Source organism: Aythya ferina, assembly GCF_964211825.1.
Source record: "Aythya ferina genome assembly, chromosome: 14".
NCBI classification, from domain to species: domain Eukaryota; kingdom Metazoa; phylum Chordata; class Aves; order Anseriformes; family Anatidae; genus Aythya; species Aythya ferina.
The window spans coordinates 653825-677631 of record NC_140312.1 but is presented as its reverse complement, the minus strand read 5'-3'; the positions used below and the strand labels follow the sequence as shown (position 1 = coordinate 677631).

Genomic DNA, 23807 nt, shown 5'->3' with positions numbered 1-23807 from the left:
TCGTCTTTGGGCAAAAGACATTCGTAGTGGTTTGATATTTTTAGTTAAACTAGATGTCCGGCGTATCAACTAAACATAGTTCAAGTATCAGCGGTCTGGTGTTCCTACATGCAACTCTGAAACTTTGATTAGCACCAATAGACTTTTAATGTATTTAAACTAAGACATAAAACGCTTTCTAAAGCACTCCCAAGTCCCTTTAGTTGTGGTCAAAGTGTCTATTCAAGAGACCACAGCAGATGACGGTACGACTTTCTGTGTGTTTCAGCTGTTGGCGTACTCAAATTTCTCCCTGGAGACATTCTTAATTCTTGACCTTTCTGCTAGCAACTGGGGCAGTACCACCAAGCAGCCAGTGTAGGACTGGGATGGTGTCTGCAAGGGGTGTCCTGGGCAAAGGACAGACCAGCCTCTGAATAACAACTGCTCATCGTTCAATCTGAACTGGATTTGAGATGAGGTATCTGCCAGGAAAAGGCCTGGTATATTGATTGAACAAGCTAGCTACCTGTTGCTGTCTTCCTTTTTATCATTTTTTTCTGAGCAGACCCACCTTGAATTTCACAAATCTGCTGATTACATCAATCTATCAATAACACACTTCATTTGGAGTTTTTGTTTCCGGATAATGTGGTTTTTAGCAGCAGCACCAATACACCACGCTGTTACATGGGTTGTTTGGCTGGCACACAGAGGTTTCATAAAAACAAATGGCAGTAAAAAATAACAGAAGTTTAATTTGACTGGACAAGAAAATGAACATAATCCCCGTATATGAATCAATTTAACATATTACATGTGTACTTGCTTTTTATTGTGGCTAAAAGGACACTTCTATATCAGTGGTGTTAATTAGATGTTAATAACGTATCCAGTGAAACTAAGGTGGGATTTTCAGAGCGGGTGTAGGGCAATTCTGAGTTTCCAGAGGATGCCCATGACTCGCTCTGAGGCTCACAGGTAGGCTGCCAGGGGCACTAGCCTTTTTGCCAGCTCAAATCATGCAACTTTTATGTTTAAAATATAACTAATTAAGATAATATTCACCTTACTTTTGACTGCTCTCGATGCATTAGGATTACTCTGCATAGGAACACAGGGAAATGCTGCATCTCACTACAGAACAGGCAGAAGCCGGGGCTGGGCGTTACTCACCCTGCAGTGGCCGGCACTGGGGGGGCAGTTGCTGAGGAGAGGAGAGGTGCTGGCGAGGCTGTATTTCTGATCCTCTTTGAATATGCTGATCCGCTGGGCACTCAGCTTGGCTGGCGGGCACAGCCTGCCTTCTGCCGCGTCCCCCGCCGCGCACGGGCGGTTCCCCGGCTCGAAGCTGTGCCGGAGGAAACGCCGGGACTGCTCTTTGGCCGGGGGCTCCAGCTCCTGCCCGTCCTCGTAGACTTGTTTCAGCACTCGACCGCTGTAGGATGATGATATTTTGAACCTCACTTTGCGGGGCCTTCCCTCGTGCCTTTGGTTGAGCTTCTTCTGGTGCTCATCCATGATTATGATTTCAAGTCGCAGGTCCTGGAGATCAACTGGAAGAGCTTTGGGCCCAAAAGAAAACCCTCTGCAGCTTCCCCCAGACACGCCATGTATAATTCAAGGTTGCTAGTAGTTCCTCTCATCTTACGGCAAAACCGACACCACTGTATTAAATATTGATAGATATTCACAAAGAAAAAATATCTGTGGTGCTGAAATAGAAGGCAAGTTTTGCTGAACTCTGCTGAATGGTGGACAGGCTGGCCTACGAAATGAGAAATGGAGTTACCGTGGGGAGGAGAGGATTAAATGGGAAACCCTGCCTGTGTTCTGCAGCCATGGAAATGTTTCTGCCGTGTCCTGTGATAAGAACTATCCCAAATACACCATCCCAGCAGCTTTTCACCGTTTTCTGACAAGGTGAAAATTTAAAAAGACAAGTTCACAGAAAAAGCAATCCAGCTTCACAAATAGCAATTGTGAATAATTCCTCTTCCATTCTTGCTCGGAAACCCAGAGAGTACAAAGCTCCATTTCATTTTAATCCAAATGTGTTTCTCTACAGGTTGGTGGAGATCTAATTAAGATTTTCTCTCTCTTTAGCTTTCAACCCCTATTTGTAATTCTTGCTGGCTTTCCAGGCCTTTTGACCGTTCTGGTTCGCTTTTAATTTCCAAAAGCCAGCCGCCTCCTCAGAAAGGCCAGCGGCCCAGCCCCTGCTCCTCACAGCCCCGTGCACCAGGAGCACCCCCCGTGGCCGCCCCACTGGGTCACTGCTCGGCCCAGGGACAAGCAGCACGGGGCTGCGGGGGCCCAGCTGCTGGGCAGGGAGCTCTGAGCCGTGCTGAGGGCAGACGGCCTCCTCCAGCACCCCGCGGGGTTCACAGCTCCCCGGCCTCCTCCAGCACCCCACAGGGCCGCATTTCCCTGGTGCTGGTGCAGCCGCGTGCCCCACACACAGCTCCCCTCTGAGCGCACAGGAGCCCCCTGCCCACGGCTGACACCCTGCTGCTGAAGGAGGTGCTCGGTCACTGTGCCCCTCTCCTTCTGAGAGGAAAAACGAAGAGTGCTTCGTGCAACATGCACCCAAAAAGCAACTGCTGGCCGGCTTTTCAAGATCTTCTAATACCTGGTTTTATCAGGTACACACAGCAATATTTCAAATCTCTCTTCTACCAAATGCCAACGCTTCATTTAATTCCTGTTCATGACACACTAGGCAGGCCGTTCAGAAGCGTGTTTGTTGTTAAACACGGAGCACACGCTCGGCCCTTGGAAGAAGCCTCCTGCAGCAGCCCTCCTGTGCCGGCCGGGCCGTGCTGGGGCAGCCTCGGGTGCCTGGGGCTGTGCGAGGGGTGCGCTCTGCAGAGAGAACCTGCACGAACCTGCCCGTGTAAACACACAGCCCCGGACACACCCTGTGCATTTCCAAAACATTTCTGTAATGTTCACGTCAGGCTGCCGTCCTATCTCAAACAGGAGGATCTCACTTTATAAGAACACGTTGATTTGCATTAATCAAGCTCAGCTCTTTCTGCATTTACTCGAGATGCTTGATCCACCCCTTTCTCTTACATGTCCTGCGTGAACCAGGCCTCGGCATCAGTGCTTTTCAAAGGCACACCAGCAGTCTTAATTGACACAAATCACACTTTGTAAGATAGCTTAATTGGTGTTCATTTTCTTTTGATTAAGGGAACAATCAAACAGGAAAAGAAGTTGAAAGCAGCAATGAGAGCACCACAGTCACAAGCTACATTTGCTAGACGAGCAAAGTGGCTTCCAGTACACACAGTTACTTACAGGTGCTGTCACAACACAGCAAACCTACCACGGCCCTGTAATTTTCGTGTGAGAACAATCCCATCCTTGGAGCAGTATCACACAGCTTTCCTCTGGCTCCAAGCCGCCTGCGGCTGCCTGGGCCGCACTCCCCAACCTTCCCACCCCGCGTGTGCCCGGCTGGGGCTTTCCAGGCAGAGGTTTTGATGCCGCATCAGCCTCGCTCCTGCAGGGGAGCACCGCAGCGTGCTGAGGGAGGCAGCGCTCGGCACGGAGCCGGGAGCAGGGCAGGGATGGGACGGGACGGAGCACAGCGGGACTCGCTCAGCAGCGCTCGCTCTGCTCTCCTGCATCAGCCCGGGCTTGTCTCCCGCAGCCAGTCAGTCCTCACCAAAGATGTAACAGCGATTTTGCATACAGCAGTGAAATCATTGTTTCGTGATCTGGGTTATCACCGCACTGTGCTTTACTTCAGCCTTTTTTCCAATGAATTCTAATGACATCTGTCTTTCAAGCATGCACCCTGTCTTCATCCTCCTCTCCACGTCAAGAGACATTAACTGATTGTTGGAAGCGTGCTGGCTTTGCAGAACAAAGAGATGGACAGCCCTTGCCCTAAGGAGTGTAACATGCTGGTTTAGATCTATTGCAACAAGGCCGGGTATGTACAAACTAGGACAGATAGAAAAGCAAGAGCAAACTGCCCTGCAACAATGCGAGGACATGTTTCCACCTGCACATTTCGCTGAAAAATGTTTTGTTGTGCTTTGCCCATTTTTACTTCCTTACAGCAAGCACTGCAGTGCCCGTCCTTGTGCAAGCACCGGGCAGGCAACATGCAGGGATGTGGAAAGGCCTCACAGCTTCAGCTGCTGCAGCACCAGAACGCCGCAGCCCTGCCCCACTGGTCGCATTACTCTAAGCACAACATCGGCTCCTTACAGTAAGGTGGAGAGGGGACACAAAAGGGCCTGAGCCAGCTTTGGCAGACACAAAGAGAGGCCAGAGGGCCATGGAGCAGGCAGGCATGGAACAGAGGGCAGGGCAGATAGGAAGGAAGCAAAGGAGCAAGGTAGAAGCTTGGAAGGACACAAGCATTAAACTTGTTTCAGTGTGGGAGTAGCAAGCAGAAAGGTTCAGATCAGCAGGTCAAGAAGATAATTTTAGCCAATAATTTAATGGAGTTGGAGAGGGCCCTGTGTGTGTGTGTGCTGAAGAGATGTAGTAAAAGCAGGAGAGAAAAGATACTGCACGAAGTCACAGACAGAGCTACTTGCTGCTAGCCTATGGAAAATATATTTTTTAATATAAATGCTGGGAAAAACTCACCGGCACTTAGACACCTCCTGGATGCACAAAGAGAAAGGGAAGGAATCACAAAGCAGTTGTGAGACCTAATGGTGAGGAGATAGTGGCATTACCACAGTAAAAGTGGTGGTGAATACGAGGAAATATCAGCATGCCACATTAACCATAATTGTGTGTTAGCAGAAGGAAGCTTTCCTCCTCTCTGCTGCTCTGTGTCTCCCCGCAGCAGGGGCAGCCCGTCCCCAGGCACCCCGCGGGCAGCACGGAGCAGGCAGCCTGCACGGCCAGGGCTGGCCCCAGACCTCGCTCCTGGGGGGCTCCTGACCCCGTGGTGCCTGCGCTGCCCCCGTACCGCAGCACCGCGCCGTGGGGAGCTGAGCAGGCAGGAGCACCTGCAGGCTCTGGCCCTGCGGCTCTGTCAGAGGCTGTTTCAGACCCTTGCTCACTGCATGGTTAGGAATGTTCTGGTTTCTTGACTAGGTCTATTCGCAGCCAATTGCTGCACATTTGTGCCTGCACAAACACAGTCCTCCAGTGTAACAGCACTTCTCCTTTGGAAGATTTACCTCCTGACATCCTTACAGAGAGCAGCCACAGCCTCTCTCCTCCTTCAGATGGTGGGAGCAGAATGCCTGTTAGCCAGCAGCTCAGGCTTTGAGATAAGCCCCTGCAAAAGCAGAGATGCAGATGCCAAGCAGCAGAGCCAGAGCCCTGCACAGCAGCGTGGGCTACCCAGCCAAGGCTGGTTCTCAGCTCTTGGCCTGAGAACCATGAATCCATGTGCTCACAGCTCATTCCAGCCCCTGGGCTCCCTTTAGCTGCTTCCCACTGTCCCCAGGCTGCAGAGGGACCGCCAGCAGCACCATGGTTGGTGGCACAGCAGCAGCGAGCAGGGACTTCTCCCAGCACCGCGTGGCAGCCGGGCACAGCAGGGCTTGGCATTCCCAGCAGGGCACGGCAAGCAGCACTGCAACCGCTGCACCTGTCCTGACAGACAGAGCTTAATTCCGTCACTCATTGCAAAATGTGTTTTTTTCCATCCCCTGCCAAGCAGACCGAGCACAGCTTCCCCACAGCAGCATCAGCGGTACCGGACTGGCTGTGCTGAGCTGCCAGCCACAGGGACCCAGCACCATGCAGAGCGGCTGCCACAGCTCCTTGCCACACGAGAAGACTGCCCAGCAGCCTGCCTCCATCGCTGTCCTCACCCCAGGGGAAAAGTATCCTCCTATTTCTGATCTCATAAGCTAAAGAGGACGAGTTGCTTCCCTTCTAAAGGCACCGGCTGCCAGCACAGACTGGGGCCCACCCCTGAGGATGAGGTGTGAGGGGCCAGGCAGGGGGGGCAGGCACAGGGAGAGGCGCCTGGCCCTGGGGACAGGACGCTGCTGTAGGACCGCTTTGGGGGCGGTGGTGCTCATGGGGGTCTCACAGCACCTGCAGTGCCGCAGCAGGAGCGGGGTGGAGGTGGCTGAGACCATCACACCACCAGCCTGAGGAAGGCATCGCTGAGCCTGGCGCCTGCTTTTCAAGTCAAAGTAGATTCACGAAGGCACGTTGCATCATTCCTACCAGGAAGGGGCTAGCAGGGTCTCCTTTTCAGGGCTAGCTTCCCATTTTCATAAAAGTTACTGGATGTTTAAAATTCTGGGCACTTTTCCTCCCCACCAAACTGGCTTCACAAGGTGCGGGGGTGCACAGACAGGCACAGCCACACATACCCACATTCTCATCCACCGCCAATCCACAAGGCTCCATTTTTCTAGGAAAACAAGCCAGGAACGTCTCATTTGGCTGGCCGCTTCCTGGCTGACGTGCAAGGCAGGGCCTGCCACGCATTCCTGCGGGCTGAAGTCAACGGGAGCGGAGGATGCCTGGCACCTCCAGGAGCGGTGCAGGCTCCGGATGAAAGTCAGCTCGCTGAGCACCCACCTCAGCCCGAGAGACTGCATGGGCAGGTGAGGGAAGAGTCCTGAGTAAGCATAAAAATCCTGAAGTCACAAGGAAACAAAAACCAGGAAAAAAAAGTGCTTCAAAGAGGGAAATTCCCAGGGCTTGAGTTCTACCTTGAGAAGCAAACCTCCCTAGGCTGCCTCCTGGGAGCAGCGTGAACTGATCTGCATGAAACCAGAGCCCAGGGGAAAAAAAAAAAAAAAAAAAAAAAAAAGAAAAAAGAAAAAGCACACCCAACGACCAACAGAACACGTTACTTCCCAGTGAGCATTCCCAGCAAGGTGGTGACACGGAGCCACAGCTCCTGCGCTATCACCACCTCACATGGGAGGCGAGCACACAGCCACCACCAGCCTGCAGCAGGACTGCGGCACGGCCCCTGGGTGCTCCCAGCACAGACACCAGAGCACCCCACAGAGCAGCCCTGCTCCCCAGACCCCGCCACGCTCAGCTCCCGCTCCCCAAACCTCCCCCAGGCAGCACTGCTCGGGCAGGGGCTGTTAGGAAAGCAGAGCCCTGCTGCCAGCCCCCAGCCACAGACCCAGCCCCAGCAAAGAGACAGCAAATAGCTGGACTGGTTGCTCCTTAATTCAGCAAGGCACAAACACATTTTCAGCAGATTTATTTCTGCACAGGCTGCTAAAGCCTCACCCCCACACTCCACACCCAGCACTGGTGCTCACTGTGCATTTATAACCCAGCTCGCCTCCCTGGCTGGGCTGCGGCAGTCGCTGCCTTCCTGCTGGCCAGGAGCACCTGGGAACACTAAAGGGAGATGTATCCTTGCAAGTAGCGTTGCTATTTGCATCTGTGTTTAATTAGGTAACTGAAGCCTGACATTTTCTGTGGTCAGACCTGTGTGAAGAGCAGCTGAGAAGTACTCACAGCAATGTTCAAAGGCCTGCTAGGCTGGTGCTCGGGTCTATTGCTACTCGAGAACATTTATTTCTTCTTGTCTTAAAAAATGGAAATTGCATCCCTGCAGATTCAGCCCTTATTGGGCAAATCCCAGTGAAGGAGGATTTAGTGCTGCACATTTTGTGGTCCTTCAGCGCACTGCAGGGAAAGGACCACAGCCCTGAGCCAGCCCAGCCCTGCCCTCAGCCCCGTGTGGGGAACTGGCTGCGGGGGGCTAGGGGCGCGGGACGGTGCCCATGCTGCTGCTAATGCCAGTTCAGCAGGTGTGTAGCAGACTATCCTGAGGAAAATCAGCATCTGAGCTTCATTTAAAAATACTTCTCTCTTTCTAGATAGGTACCACTCTGCTCCAGCTCCTTTTGGATGGGCTGAAGGCTTCATGTCACCCAGCAGCAAGCCTGTTAAAGGCCATTAGGTACAAACGGCATCATTTGACTTGCCCTAAGATCAATGACCAGCGCTCCAAAACACTCTTCTTGTCTGGTGCAGGCGGCTCCTCGGTGCTTGGTGCCCCTCCATCCGCTGTGGCACACCTGGCCGAGCACTTCCCATGTCGCTGTGTGGGCAGCAGCACCCCGTGTCCCCGCGCTGCCTCGGCGGCACTGCAGCCCAGGCGGATGTCACGGGGTGGCCTCTGCTCTGCTCTGCTCGCTGCAGGGCCCCACGCTGCACAGATCCTGCAGATCCACACTGCCTCGTTATGTCTAATTGCTAAACGTGCAGCAGCTTCTCTCCCTCAGCACAGGACTGCCCGTGTGGCAGCCACACCGCAGCCCCGGTGCCGCTGCCCGCAGATGGGGCGCAGCCGCGCGAGCAGGGCAGTGCCTGGGGCAGGCGCCCCCATCCCCGCCCTGGGCAGGGGGCAGCGGGGGCTCCGCTCGCCTCCCCTCGCAGCCACCACAGCCGCTCAGCATGCCTGGGTGGTGGGTGGTAGGAGGACAAGCTGTTAGCATCAGATCTATAATTTGTAGCAGCGTGTGAGTGGCACCCCCTCTCCCTGCCCTCCAGGATCTAAAAAAAGCACGAGAGGTCCCTTATTTCCCCGGAGGAGGAGGCGTGTGGCACCCACTCGCGATAAGCAGTGTGACAGAAGGCTTTTTATAGGCTCCTGGTGAGGTGCTGCCGAGCCCTTGCCCTCTGCCAGCTCTGGCTCCTCGCATGCAGGCTGTGGCTGCAGCAGCCACGTAACAGCCCCGTGCCCATCCCGGGGTCCCCGGGTGCGGGGCTGGTCCCCAGCCACCCAGCAGGTCGCCTGGAGGGACAGAGCATGCAGGCGAGGAGAAGGACCCCGAAACACAGGCTGTAAGGGCTGCTGGGGGAAGCTCCTTTACACACCATTCAGCGTTGTTATTTCAAGCGGCCAGCACGAGGTGTGGGAAGCAGAGCTGCTCCATGCGCCCCGGGGCCCCCACGGGCAGCCCTGCACGAGGAGCCACGCAGGGATGCGCCCGCGCACTCACGGGGTCAGCCGGAGCACGGGAAGGCAGCAGGGCACGGCGAGGTCCGAAGGAAGCTCTTGTTTGGCACAGCAATCAGCTTAAAAGTTAGCGGGGCTGTGTGAACCAGTTGCATGTTCACTTTGCCATGGCATTGGATTTCCACAGGTTCATCACCCTTCAACACAGAAACTGTACGATAGGCATGAGGTGAGAGGCGAGGAGGTTCCCATTTCCTACAGCAATGCTTTGTCTTCTGTTAACCGTGCCCAGGCAGCTGTAGGAAGAGGAAATTCATTTCAATGTTATAAGGATGCCTCACAGTATGCCAGGTCGTGCGTGAGGCAAGGCTGATCACAGCAGTTATTTGATGTCGGGCCCCTTCTTGACTGCCGCTGGTCGCTTTTATGACCTTGCGAAGCCACCCCACCTCTGGTTTCCCCCCTCCATAAAAGGCAGTAATTACATCTAGCTGCATGGAGTTCTTTGTGATCTAAAGGCATTAAATGCAAAGCTTATTTATACCTTAGTGTCTCATAATCACAAGAACTGGAAATAGCGATGTTAAAATGTGTGAAATTCAAAACTGGCAAAAGGAAATACTATTTGCAGTGGTGCGATCGTGCGCTGGAAGCTCGCAGGCAGAATGTTTTAGCAGCGGGGTGGAGCTGCAGGCAGGTGAGCGCCGGGTGGGCTCCGGGGACCCTGCACGGGGAGGTCAGGAGCGATGCGCTGGGACGCGGGGCTCTGCCAGGGCAGCCCTGAGAAAACACCGAGAGCTTCTCCTTGTGGCAGCTGACCTGGGGGGACAGAACCCCTCGCTAGGCATGGGGCTGCCGCCAGCCGAGGTGACAAAGCGTGCTTGCTGTCCGGGATTCCTCCGAGCCGCTTCCTGAGACAGCTTTGGAGATGGGGCCAGGCCAGAGGACGCTGCTCCCTGCAGGCACAGGCACAGGCGCTGAACCAGAGCGGAGCGGCTGTTTCTGCCCAGAATGCTGCTTCCCAGCTCCCAGCGGCACGACCCACCGCCTCAGCCAGGGCAGCGTGCCCTGCCCTGCCCTGCTGCCCTCCAGCACAGCCCCACGGGCAGCCTGGGGCCGAGGGCACCCCATGGGGGCTGGGGCTGGGGGCGACCACGCTGGGTCATTGCGGTGTTGCTGCGGGGGAGCAGCGCCCGTCGCATCCAGCCCTGAGCTAATTACAGCATCGGCATCAAGCGCAGACGGCTGAAATGAAAGGGGAGCCCTGGCAGCTTTCTAGCTCTGCCTTTGTGTTTCAGCCCCAGTTACGAGACGCACCGCCAGGGAGAGGCAGCGGCAGGCAGTGGAGCTCGGTGGGACGGTCTGAGCACCGGGTGCAGAACCAGCCTCACAGCCTGGTCCCGCTCGGGCACTGATTTGCGGAGTGGCCTCGTCCCCTGAACAGTTCCATACGAGGTGGGGGTGACAGCCCAAGGGGCGTTCCACAGATGAATTAGTGTTTGGAAAGTGCTTTGAAGACTGAAGGAGTTACATAAATGCTAAGAGTTGGCATCATCATTTTTTTTATATTGCAGCAGAACCCAGAGACTGCAATCAAGATCAGGGCCTCACTGCACGGGGCGATTTGGAAGCTCCTGGTAGGAGAGGTCCCCGCTCCCTGCCCGACAGATTCCCAGTGCACACGCTCGGGGCAGGCTGGAGCTGGGCTGTGATCACTATTGAATTCACGGACAAAGAGCTGCCCAAAGTTCTAGCATATCGTGGCATTCTTGGGAGAAAAAAACACTGCGGGCTGCCAACAGCGACACGTTTCAGCAGAGAAAATGAAGATGCAGCCCTTGGAGAGCCCCAAGACTGCTGCTGTGCTGCCGCAGGCTCACAGACACTGAGCACCTGGCTCCTGGCCTGGCCATGAGTGCTCAGCACGGCTGGGAGGTGGCAGGAGCACGGCTGGAACTGGCTGGGACATGGGGCAGCAGCGCGCCCGCCCCCGCTGCACAGCACCCAGGGATTTCCACGGAAATCTGCCGTTCTAGAGAACTGCCCCGTGAAGCAGTGTCCTCTCAGGCAGACTTTCAACCCCACCCGTTGTTTGGACAGCACAATCAGACTAGGTTGGGCCTTACCAAAAGTTTAAGAAAAATTGCAAAAGGACTCACAAACAAATTCCGTGAAAGATTATCATTACCTAGCATGCACAAAATCAGCTGGGCAGCTTCATCTCCCACCATTTCCTAGCTGCAAGGTATTTCACAATTCTCTTCCATTTCTAAGCAGATGAAAATGCACCATGTAGGTATTAACCACAGAACAGAAATAGGGAAGAATATGTAAAAAAGGAAAGAACTTCAAAAACTGTTTTCAATGTAGTTGATGTCGCACGCTGCATTTTATAACGCCAGTCGATTAGATGTTTTCAACGTCATTCATTAAAAATGGTGCACTCAGTCAGCCAAGCATGAATCAACACATGACAGGCTACAAAGAAATACCAAAGTAGATGGAAACCTGAGATGAAACAGAGTGAAGTAATTGTGTTTTTTTTGCATTATCCTGAAGATGTTCATCAACGTTTTAATTTAGCCAAATGGCCACCATTAAAAAAAAAAAAAAAAAAAAAGAAAAGAGAGAGAGAGAGCAGGAGAGGGAAAACTTTGCTTCAACAAAATCATGATCAGCAGGGAAAACTTTTAAAAGAACCATGTTAACAGCGCCTGCTGCAGTAGTCCTTCACGAAGGGTGTCCTGTGCATTGTCTGCAGAAGGACCAGACTGAAGTAACTCCTTTAGATTTACAATCCTTTCCTCTAATTCATAGTTTGCAAACACACAGCTGAGGTATGGAAGAGATGGTAAAGGCGAATCTCTCGGATCTTTGCTCCACCCGCCGCTCGCTGTTGTAGGGCAGCAGAGCAAGGAGCCGGAGCACAGCCAGAGCCGTCCTGCAGTGCGCACCCAGGGCAGGCCGAGGGGCGCACGATTGTCACGGTGCTGCTGGCTGCAGCATCTGCTCCAGCCCAGGGGTGCTCGGGAGATGCGCTGCTCCCACAAGCCGTGACTTGAACCCGCAGCCGCCTGCTCGAGTGAAGATCGGCGCAGCCTCGAAGGAGCCGAACGGGTTGAGTGACTTCAGGCTGGGGGCGGAATTGGGAGCAGTAATCGTCCCGGGCTGCAGGGAGAGCCCAGGCAGCCCGGCTGGGCGCGGGTGTCACTGCAGCTCCCCGCGTCTCTCCAAGGTAAAGCAGGATTATATTTGCGTTTGGAGGGCTTTTTATAGAACTGCTGTCAAAACCGGTAGATAGAAAGCTTAATTAGGACTGATCTTGCAAACAAGGCAGTGTGTAGGTGTGTGAGGGGCTGCGGGCAGCCGGCGGCTGCTTTGAGCCAGAGCCGAGAGAAAGCAGGTTCAAGGCGATGTTTAATGGGGCTCACATCGCTGGGCTGGTGGCACCCGTGCGGTGCTGCCAGTTATGACCCGCAGAGCAGGCAGCGTTTGAGAAAACTTTGCTGGAGCGTGAGTGGGAAGGATGGCACCCGGCCTGCCCCAGCCGCCCTGCCCGGCACGGAGCCTTCGGCCTCGCCGCAGCCCCTGGCCCGCCGCGGGGCTCCCCGGCCGCTGGCACCCGCCTGGGCACGGCCCCCTCGCGCTCCTGAATCACGGATGACTCACTTGGGGCTTGGAAGGGAGCGCAAAGCATGCATTTGCAAATTGGCTCGTGAGGCACTGCCTTGCGATGTAGGTGGGATGTATTACATACTCCGGCAGTCGAGCTCTGCTCTTTTTTCCTCCTCCCCTCCTCTCCGTGCAGGGTAGCTGCCTGAGCCCAGGGTTTCGGCGCCGGTCTCGCGGGTGCGCAAAGGCGTCGTGTCGGCTGCCCGTGTCATGTGGATGTCCCCGGCGCGGCCCGTGACGGGAGCCCCGTGCTGAAGATGGATGATTTGGCTCTGCTCGACCTGTTGGAGTGCCCGGTGTGCTTTGAAAAGCTCGACGCCACAGCAAAGGTGCTGCCGTGCCAGCACACTTTCTGCAAGCCCTGTCTGCAGAGGATCCTGAAATCCCAGAAGGAGCTCCGGTGCCCCGAGTGCAGGACGCTCGTCCTCTGTGGCATCGAGCAGCTCCCGTCCAACCTGCTGCTCATTCGCCTGCTGGACGGAGTCAGATACGGACAGAATGTTCCCCGGTTCGGCTCAATGCAGAGGTCGGGGCTCCTGTCCTCCCCCGCCTCCATCCGGAGGCTGCCGCGGGGTCTGCAGCTCCACCAGCACCGGCTGGCGACCAGCCCCAGGATCCACATGGATGGGGTAAGCACCAGCCACATTCTCCACTTTGCCGTGGGCATACAGATCTGTTCCTCTGTGCCAAGAGCTATGAAACTTCCATGCTAGCACTGCTGCTATGCATACATGCTGATGTTTGAAGTAAGAGAGATTGTCCTTTTGTTTGCAAATCTGGCTGCTGTTTCCTTGTGATATTTGACTATTTGGAGCTCATCACAACAGTAATTGCACCGAATCCCAGGCTTAGATAAAGACAGCTTGCCTGTCTCCTTACAAAAACTTCACAGCAGCTTTTTTCTCTGGAGTTTTCAGGTGCTTCTGACATTTGGAGGGCATTTCAGATGCTTTAACTTTCAGGCGATTCACTGATTTTTGAGTGATAACAATTAAATCAGCTGTTGCAAGGCTATTAGAGGTGGAGAAAGGTGTTTCTCATCTGCGCCTCAGTTTCCCCAGGCTTTAAAAAGGAAGGAGTGGGCATAATGATGTTTATATCCCTGGTAAAACACTTTGAGGTTCACTAAGGAAAAAAATTAAGCTCAGCTTCATCTAGTGATGATTTCCTAGGCTAATTTTAAAATTGTAAGTTGTTTCTGTAATTTTCTCTAACAGTACAAAAGCTTTCCTGAAATAATTAGGATGTGGTATGAGACCTGGTAAGGAGCCTGGCTCAGCTTGCATTTTGAGAGCAGACTGACTCGTGGCCTCACCGTTCCTGTGCTATATTCCTGGATTCCCATTTCTTTCACCTGCACTGTTCTGTACAATACCTCTGGAAGCTTTCTGTAACATTTACGAGCTTGACTCGATTGGCTGATAAACCTGAGGGCACTCCTCAGAACTGCAGACACAAACTCAGGGGCAGACCCCTAGCAGGTTTTCTGCCCGGCATGTTGTAAAGGCGTATCCTCGCGCGTGAGGCTGTACGGCTGCAGAGGGCACCGCGCGTCGTGTGGGCCCGAGCTGCTGCAGGCACCGCAGGGAAGCTCTGGAGCACTGATAGCTCATCCTGAACGTGTCACACACAGCAGCCAGACCCATCTCTGGAGCTCGTGCCCAGGTTTTCCCACTGGAAAACGTGGCGGTGTGGCCCTGAGATGTGCAATGAGTCCCTTTACCACGGGCAGCAGACACGATTCCCGTGCCGCGGTGCCCAGTGCCCTACCCTGGGGCACATCGCAGCAGTCGGGTGAGGAGCAGCGGCTCTGGCGTGCGGGAGCACCACGGCTGCTGCTTCCACGTGGCTGTGTGTGCCCACCGCTGGGCAGGCCGGCCCCATGGGTGTCTCCCACTTCTGTCCCATGCTCCTCCGTACCAAGAATTCGTGCCTCAGCTCAGAGAGGCAGCCCGATCCCTGGCAGTGAGCAGCGCTCCCCAGCAAACATGCTCATATTTATTTTTCTTCTCTCTCGCCCCTTTTGCGTTTCCATACTAGCTCTCAGGACAGGTAGAAACTTGCTGCTGGTGCTGCACCGTGGCAACTCTCCCGTTGGCAGCTCCCAAAGTGTCTCTGCCAAAGCTGAGCCCGGCCGTGGTGCTCAGCAGGGCCAGCACCGCGTGGTGCTGCCGAAAGGCACCGGATGGCCCCAGCTCCCCATGCTCTCTGATGAAGGGGTGTAAAACACAGTACACTGGAATGCTCTTGGACTTAATGAGTTAATTAATTAGAAAATACTTTGAAAACCTCAACTACGAGGTGAAGAACGCGACCATTAGTCACGTTTGGATTCTGGTGATTCCAAACACACACTGCCAGGGCTGTGCCACTACAGCTGCCCGAGGGGGCAGGAGTGCACGCACAGCATTTGCAGGGCCGACACCTGGCACCAGCAGCTCTTCCCCTGCAGCAACAGGGACCCCTGCAAGTGCCTGTGCTGCAAGGAGGCCAGGCACAGTAAGGACGGCTTGTCTGCTTGCAGCATTGAGCGCACAAACGCCAGGAACAAGTGATGAGTTACATCGCTGAAGCAATTTGGATACGCAGAGGCCTCCAGCAACTTGAACTTCAGAGCAGACACTTCTATGGCAGCTGGCTTTTATAGCACCAAACAGTGCCAGATTGTCAGCAGAAGAGGCTGGGAGGCGGTCTGTGGTCGTGGCTCCCATGAGCAGTGTGGGCACCAGGACTGGAGCCTCACCTCCCGTCGGAGGAGCAGCAGCAGCAGCGCTGGCTCCTGCCACCAGCACTGCCCAGCCCCGCAGCCAGCTGGCACCAGTGGATGCTCACAAAACACTTGAAGACTTTAGTGAGCAGGAAAGGACCCTTTATGATGTCCCTCTGAGATCAGCATCTCTCCATGGGCTTATTTAAGACCATTGTACTGCTGCTACTACTACTACTGTTATTATTATTACTACTCCTACTACCATTATTATTATTATTATTATTTAGCAAGCACAAAGACATCTTCCAAAACAGAAATCTGGTTTTAAGATTATTTTTAGATCTCTTTTGTGGAAAAGTTCAAACTTCTGAGCTGATTTTAACTTTCTCATCTCTGCATCTTCAAGGATTTGATAGTACTCTTGAAATGACCCGAGTTCAAAAAGCCCAAACCAGGGGAAAATGATGAGTAGTAAAACCAGCTGGTCAGATGCAGAGATAGCTCGTGAGCATCTTGATTGCAGCCTCACTGGCACCCAGACGCTAAGAGCCCCAGGAACGTGACCGGTGCTTGCCTGTCCCCACCACCCCGCAGGCAGCGTGTCCCCATCCTGTGCCCGTCCCTGTCCTGTCCCTGGGCTGGCACGGGGGGAGGTGGCACCATTGCGCTGAGGGATGCACGTGGCCCTGAAAGGCATTTTTTTTGCTTGTATGCACATAACCAAGCGGCGTTTCAGGGCGCACTGAGGTTGTTGCTGGGTTTTGGGTAGCGCTGGCACTGGTCTGGCCTTCGTGTCATCAGACAAGGCCTGCTTCACCCCAAGGGGCATGGAGCTCCTGCGGCCCTGCTCCAGCACAGCTGCCCCACCGCAGCTGCTTCCTGGGTAACCCCAAATGCAGCGTTCGTCTGCAATGCGCTGGAAGGTGGTGTGGTCTCCAAAGAAAGACTGCCCCAGTCCGCACAGACTGCTAATTACTGCCAATATTGCACACCACTTCACGCTACAAAGCAAAATTAATGTGCGCCATGCCGCACTGCAGCCAGATATGCCATCAAAAGTGGGATACAGGACATGCTTTGCTTTTTCAAAAAGACCTTCTATAAATAAACTGAATTACTCCATGGAGCTGAGAAATCTCAAGTTAGACTGAAGTTTCTCCTCTCGGAGGTGTTTTCTTGACAGCTTGTTGCTCTTCAGCCTCACAAGTGTCCATGAAGCCAACACAAAAATAAATAATTAACAAAATAAATCCCCTCGTCACACAGCAAGCCAAGAATTCACAACATCCTGCGTGAAGTGCGAGCAGTTCCCAGCAGAGCTGCTGCACAATCAACACGCCATGCCGGCTGCAGGCGGGAGCTCCAAGGAGCTGAAGCCCTGAGAGGACAGGGAATATTTTAGTTGCAGCCCACCCCAAACTCTTTCTCACTGGGTGGCACTGACAGCCCTTCTGAACGTGCCTCCCGAGTCCCAACGCAGGCCGGGCGCACTCCAGCTCTGTGCATGTGGCCGGTGAGCACAGCCTGGGAAGCTGCTCCGGGGACGTCTGGCCAGGCTTAAGATCTTTAACGTCTATGCCAAGAGGCCAAGACTTAGGATTTTCAGGATCTCCACGTAATAAACTGTCTGGAACTCAGAAATGAAAGGATTTGCTGGGAGGTGAATGCGTAAATAATTTACGCTGAATCCTTTGAACTCTGAGGAGCCGCCCCTGGCGTGTGCGAGATGCGGTTCCTGCTCTGCCGAAGCGTCCGTCCCAGCGGGCTGCAGCCCAGCACGGCCCTGGCGCTGCCAGGGATGAGGACGCTGTGCTGCAGCGCACAGAGCTAGGGCAGGCACCCAGCAGCTGCAGGGGCAGTGGGCTCTGTCCTGCAGCAAACACAAGGCCAAATGAGACGGAAGAGAAGGGTTGCGAGAGGGACGGCTTGCCCGTGGAAACAGACCGTGCCTCTTTACCTGTGACTTCGGCTGTTCTCTCTTTGCATGAACCGAGTGCTGCAACAGCCCCCTCCAGCACTTCATGGAGATAGACAGATAACACCTCTATCGGGATAAAAATACACCACACTCCAACATCGCCACCTTCACATGGGCGTCTATATATAGTGCCTGCGCCTTGGTATTTTCTGCTCCTCCAGAAACATCTCCAGCTCCTTTCTGAATTTGACAGACAGGATTTGGATTGCTGGCTCTTTTCAAAACCTTATTCAAAGCAACCTTCATGCTTGCACCCAGCAGGAGCAAACGTTTTCTGACCCCGACCACTGAGCAACTTCCCTAAGGAAAACAAAAGCCGGTTCCTGCGCCATCACAGGACTGAGACATGTCAGGGTTGGGTGGCACTGGGCAGGAGCCGGATGGGCCTTGCAGTCAGGGGAGCTCCGCACATCCCATCGGCTCCACCTCAGGGTGGTGCAGGCTGCCCTCCGGCTGCGGGACATCCCTGAGCCTGGCAGCCACCTGCCCTGGCTGCCTCTTCCCCTGGAAATCAAGGTGCTGCATTTTGCTGCACGCTGTGGGGTCCTGCGACCCTCTGGGAGGATGGATTTGCCCCAGTTCTCCTCCAGATGCCTTCATCAGGGCAACCTGAGGGACTGCCCCCTGCTTGGCCTCGTACGCACACCCCATCGTATGGCTTCTCCCCCCTTTGCATGTAGTTTCAACATCCCATATCTATCGAAGAGAGTAAAGCCGCCTCAGTATCGATCGCCTGACAACTCGCACCCCACAGAGGCGCGTTCCACAGCAGCGCATTCGGCTGCCCAGAAGCAGGTGGCTACGAGCAGAGCCAGTGTTACACAGGGCGGTACAGAGCCACTCGTCCTCCTGGCCAGGGGTCCCTGTGCAGGACTCCAGCCCCAGAGCCAGGGGATGGGAAGGGGCAGGCGGCTCGGCCCACGCGGGCGGCTCCGCGCAGCTCCCACCGGGGCCTGAGGCCGCAGCGGGGCCGGGGCGCTCCCGGGCTGCTCTGCGCAGGGCACTGGGGCCCGCAGCAGGAGCAAGTTTCCCTGGTTCCACAAAACTGGGCGCTGAGCTAACACATGAAAGTGTTTTAATTTGTTACCAAGGCAATGAGTCAGCCTCAGCTGGCAAGTCAGGAATAGAATAACAGGATTTCTGCAGGGTAGCGCGTTCACCTATTAAGCGCCGTGGTCAGCGAGGAGGCTGAAAGTCTGAGGCTCCCCTTCTTCTCGCCAAGCTTCCCCACCTGTGGCCAGCACATCCCCGGGCCCTGCCGCATGGCACCTGCCTGGTGCTGCTCCCCACGATGGCTGGGGGCACAGGGACAGAAAAGCTCTTGCGTGGCTCTGCCGGGGCAAAGTTCAGAGGCAGCCCCGGGGGCTCACTGCCGGCAGGGAGGACGCCGATGCCCTGCTGCAGTCGGAGCCTCCCCTCCTCTCCCTTACATCTCCTCTGCTCTTCTCACAGGGGAAGCTGCAGCACTTGCCCTTAAATGCAGGCTCTTGCTGTGCTGTTACTAACTGTCAGGTACTCAAACTCCACTGAGCATTGGAATTCTGCTGTGCAGCTGAATAAAGAATCATAGTCTTTGTTCTTAAGAAAACTTTTTCCTTAGGACCCTGTGAGTGGATATTTGAGCCTAGCCTTTTACTCTTAGCTCAGGGAATCTCCCTCTTGTTTGGGTGCCAGGATGGGCAATGCAGTTTAGGCACTGTTTTTAAGAGACAAACATCTGTCCTTTGGAAATCAGATCCCTTTGCAAGGGTTTCCTTTGGGTCCTGAACAACTGATGGGCCCAGAAGTTCCTGCTGGCTTTGAAGAGAAGGGAGAGCAAGCCCTGCCTGCTGGGAAACCACATCTGCTTGGTTCTTGCATAACTCGGTTCCAGGGTCAGTCAGCCTCCTTCAGGAGATGTAAGTGCAGAAAGGGCAGAAGGGCTCCTGCTTCCAGGTCCAGCTCTGGGCGAGAGTGAGCACAGCCAAGGCCGCGAGGACAGTGACCTCAGAGCAGCAGCACTGGGAGCTGGGGCGGCAGCACGATTTCCCCTTCCCGGCAAAGGGAGGCGGCACAGCCGGCAGGAACACGCGAGGGCAGAAAGCGGAGAGGAGCAGTGCCCGGGTTTCCTCCCTCGTGGCACACGGCCACGGCTGAGAAGCAAGGTCCCGAAGAATCATGACCAGGCATGCTGAGGGCTGACACATTTTGTTTTCCATGCGGCTTAAAGCCGTGACACACAAGGTAGCCACTATCCCAGAGTGCTGACTGCAGCAGAGACACGGCCATCTGATAGCAGCCGCCGGCGGGGAGGAGGCGGGGGGCTCGGTGCGGGTGCTGCAGCCACGGCCCCGCACTGGGTGCCTGGCCGTGCTCACGCTGCGCCCCCCTCATGTCTCCAGCACTCCCCTGTCCCCCCGCCTGATCCCCCCGTCCTCCCCTGTGCAGCTCCACCTGCGCCCAGGAGAGCACATCCCCGAAACGAAGCCAAGCCCTGGCGTAACGCCTGCGCTGCTTGCATCTTGGCACTCGTTCTGCCTGCCTAGAGTCTCTCCTGCGGTTTCACGCGGGCCAGGTGAGGCCTAATATGGCACTGTGCTCCTCTCAGCCGCTGGGAAGCTCCTGCAAGCAGCCGCTGAGCTCCACCTCAGGGGTGGGTGCGCGTCAGCACTGAGTCAGGCAGCTGCTGGGTGCAGAATCCTCTGAGCTTCTTGTGGTAAAAGCTGCTCTGCACTTTCTTTAACCATTTTCCCTGTTTCCCACTCCCCCCCCTCCTGCATTACACAGCCAGAATAACAACAGGCAAAGTTCAGAAGCGGCCTCAGGAGGTCTCAGCACGGCTCCCATCCTGAGCCCAGTGGTGAGCAGGCCACGAGCGCTCCCCCCGCTGCCATCACCCCACGGGGCTGCGCCAGTGCCCAGTGCCTGCCGCCTCGTGCCCCGCTGGTCAGGGTTCATCTCCCCAGCTGGTGAACACACCCAGCAGCACCCGTAGCTGCAGACAACGCTTTCCATACCCGGCCGTGTCCGTGCGCTCGCCCCCAGCCCCTGGCCGCAGCCCGTCTCGCGCCCCCCCAGCTGCTCCGCCTGCACGAGCAGCCTGCTGGCGCCTGGAAGATGCGAGCCATCCTCCTCGGGAGAAGGAATGCCGAAACTACCCAACTGTCTGAAGCCTCAGAACATAATTACATGAGGAGATTGAAATGACAAGTTCGCTTTTGATGGTTTTGTTCTATGTGACAAGGCTGGAGTTATCTCCTCTGCTGAAAAGCAGAAAAACAGAATTGTAATGGCAATTAATTTACATTCAAATAGCTCTTTTCATCCAACTGGATCCTAAAGAGCCCTAAAAACTGCACTGATCACACAAAGGAAACGAGGCAGGGCTCATTCATCCCAGCTGAAAGGCTGGCAGTCCCTGGCAGGACGTTAAAGGAGGCTTGCAGAAATCTAGCCATCAAATGGATGCAGCTTTTAATGATTATTTTTCGTTACCAAAGGCCGCCATGCCCTTTGGAGCCTGATGTGGGTGGTGGGTGCCTGCAGCTCGGCATGCAGCAGCACCGTGGGTCCCAGTCCCAGCTCAGACTTGGGCTCCCGGCACGCAGGCATGGAGCCAGCATGAGGGCGTCAGGGGCAGGCAGGGCGCTGCCTCGCATCGCCCCGTGGGTGAGCCCCAGGGATGCAGCTCCTTGTGTGCCCCCCGCCCCGAACAGCGTCAAACACTCCAACAGCCCCGAGGCGTTAGAGCCTCAAATGAAAAACAACCCCAAAACACTTCCACACAGAATCCAAAGTGTCTACTGGGAGAGAAACCAAGCTGGAAAACATCCAGGAGTGGATTTCTTCTCTTCCTGGCAATGATTAGCACTATCCTAGAATAAATCTCTCATCTCAGGGTGTCTGTTAGGTGTTAGGGAATGGTGGGGCCGTGGCAATATCGCTGCCTCTGCACGGCACGGATGCCAACCCTCCTGCAGCAGGCAGAGCTGCTGGGAAGCGCTGAGCTCAGCACCGTGGCCGCTCGGGGTGGGCGCTGCCTGGCCAGGCAGGAGGCAGTGAGCGGAGCCCAGCACAGGCATGTGTCTGTGTGTCTGTGTGTGTCTGTGTGTGTGTGTCGGCCCCCTGCTGCCCAGCACCTCTGTCCTGCTCAGGCACAGGCACTGCCACCGGCACAGCCTCATCGCCTGGCACCACCAACGGGGTGCGCAGGGAGAGCGCTGTGCTGGGAGCTCCCCTTCCTCGCCCCTGGCACCGTGAGTTGCCAGCCCCCAGTGACCCCCACCCCGCAGCCCCGTACACTTCTCTTTTTTCAATACCAGTGCTGTGAGGGTGTGCTCTTACGTTAACCCTCTGTCAATAACGAGGACGTTATAACTAGCTCATTTAAGATAATTATAGTGCACATTTCTCCCAGCTATGAAGGGATGCTTTGAATCGCTTCTTTACACACACATGTGCATATTTTTAATTTGCGTCTTTGTTTTGTACGGAGGGAAACTCAGATGTATTGGATGGCTGCCTAGCACAGCCAGTGCCAAATACCAAGAATGGTCAGAAAACCCTTTCTCCCCCACCAGCCTCAAATCCACTGGGTGGGGAACAGCCACGGGGTGCACCCGCCCCGTGGGCTTACCAGCTTTGTAACGATTCCTGGCGAGGTGGCCATGAAGGGACACACTGACCTCAGCTTGTGAGTGTGCAAAACGACTAAGAAGTCCCAAAAGACCAAGATTCTGAATATTTTTTGGGATGCTAAAGAAGCATATAACCATTAATATTAAGTATAATTTTGCATCCACATGTTTTGCAACAAGTTTCAATGAGCGAATACAAGCTCTGCTCTACAAAGCAGCGGGTGAGATTCTGCCAATTCATCATTACAAGCTCCAGGACACAGCTGGGAGAAAAAACGAGACTTAGAGAGATGCTGGAAAGCAGAAGGAGCAGTGAGATTTGAAAGGGCATGGAAGTGAGAGGAAGGTGAAAGAAGAGGTAAAGAAGTGAAGGCTGTGACCGCGGCCAGAGGAAGAAAGCCCAGTCTGGCCTGGCCCAGCCCGTTACCCCTCACGCCACTTTGGGAATGTCCCAGAGGGCACAGCCATGGGGTGCCCAGGCCACAGGCTCCCAGCCGGGGGAAGCAGCGGGGACGAGGAACCTCAGGGCTGCGGCAGCGAGCTGGGAGTGCCGCGGGCCCTTCTCCCAGGACGGGTTTGGGAGGCTCCGCTGATGCTGCCAGGGGCCCCGCCGCCGGCTGCGCTCGCTTCCCCCGCAGCCTCCCGGCACCGAGCCACAAGCCAGGGCCATTTCCATTGGCGTCTTCCCAGCCCGAGAGCACCAGACCTGCTCGTCCTCCCCAGCCGGGAGCTGTGGCTGGGCCCCCCACCATGGGAGCCAGCAGCCCGTACCCCAGCGCTGGCCGCATCCCGCCTGCCCTGCACAGCCAGGAGACCCCCGTGCGCTATTTGCCAGACAAATTGGCGCTTGTGGCAGGGCCACGAAAGCGCCAACCCTGCCCACCAGGTGCACTGCTGCTGGTATTTCTAGCAATGCCAGAAATACTCTGCTGCACCCAGGGAGACGAGTTTTCCTATAACAAAACTTCAGCTCTGCATGGGCATGTCTGGAGGCAGGGGTCGTGGCCACACACAGCTTCAGAAACTTTATTCCCGTCCTGCAGGAGCAGTTCTGCCTTCCAGGAGCTCTTGCGGACAAGCACTAATTGCTCAGAGGGTACCTGACCCTTTCTTCACGCACTCAGGGGTGAGTTTCTGCAAGCCCTCATGTCACAAACACCTCTGTTCCAGCCAGGTTTCAGTCCTCTAGTCAGGCCCACACTCCTGTCTCATTAAAATTAATTTCTCAGGGTATCTGATCATCCTTTTTCTTGCTGGAGAAAGAACATTCCAGACTACCCCATTGCTTGTTCACCATTTCCCAGCAGTAATAGGTTTGCATTTCATTTCAGAGTTTCTCTTATTTTTAATACATTTCCATAACTCGTTCTTGGTGCCTTTTATGTTTGGCCTTATTTCGTTGTGCAACCACTCTCTCATCTTCCCGGACGTTTGCGTTCCCCTTCTAGGAGCCCTGCTCTCACAGTCTGCACGAGTCCTTTACGTTTTCTGGTCACTCCTAAAGCACTCCAGCCGTGCTCCTCGTCCTGGTTTGACACTGGGAGTGTCTCCGAGTCTCGCGGATGCGGCCGAGCCCTCCCGTGACCCTGCAGGTTTTCTCCCCTGGAGACCCGCAGCCTGGGCCCTGCTGGAGGAGGTGTGCGTGCCCAGGCAGGCATCTGCAATGGTTTCTTCGCTCGAGTGCTGCCCGAGTCAGTATTTCCAGTCTGTGCTCTGAGGATGGATGGCAGAACAAAGCTTGCCTGACTCTGATTTTCATGATTTCCCTTTTTTTCAGCAATGTGCTTTCAGTGTTAACAAGCCAAGCGCATGCATTTACTATTAGTGCAAATTAACGGACGAGTCAATTAGAACTAAACATTAAACTAATTGCTTCCTGTTCCAAATGCTTTGAAGGAAGCGCAGTACATACAATTTTTCCACTTATTGGCTCCTTTTCCCTACCAAGTGTCAGCATTTAGGAGTGCTGAA

At 54.9% G+C, this 23807-nt stretch overlaps 2 protein-coding genes across 6 annotated transcripts in view; one reads left to right on the top strand and one right to left on the bottom strand.

The window, feature by feature from the left end:
• The window catches only part of GRXCR2 (glutaredoxin and cysteine rich domain containing 2), a 30002-nt gene that overhangs the window by 4290 nt on the left and 1905 nt on the right, over window positions 1–23807 (bottom strand). Inside the window, exon 2 of one of the 4 annotated variants that reach the window (XM_084535785.1) lies at window positions 1156–1524. In XM_084535785.1, coding sequence (XP_084391911.1) covers window positions 1156–1524 — 369 coding nt within the window. Of the gene's footprint in view, window positions 1–1155; window positions 1525–19576; window positions 20463–22474; window positions 23550–23807 lie in introns of those variants that run through there. The other 3 variants (XR_014697933.1, XR_014697934.1, XR_014697932.1) reach the window with 3 other exon arrangements.
• Window positions 11502–23807, top strand: part of SH3RF2 (SH3 domain containing ring finger 2) — a 35489-nt gene continuing 23183 nt past the window's right edge. For both annotated transcript variants that reach the window (XM_084535781.1, XM_084535780.1), the window contains exon 1: window positions 11502–13161. In XM_084535781.1, coding sequence (XP_084391907.1) covers window positions 12790–13161 — 372 coding nt within the window. In that variant the 5' untranslated portion in view covers window positions 11502–12789. The remainder of the gene's footprint in view (window positions 13162–23807) is intronic.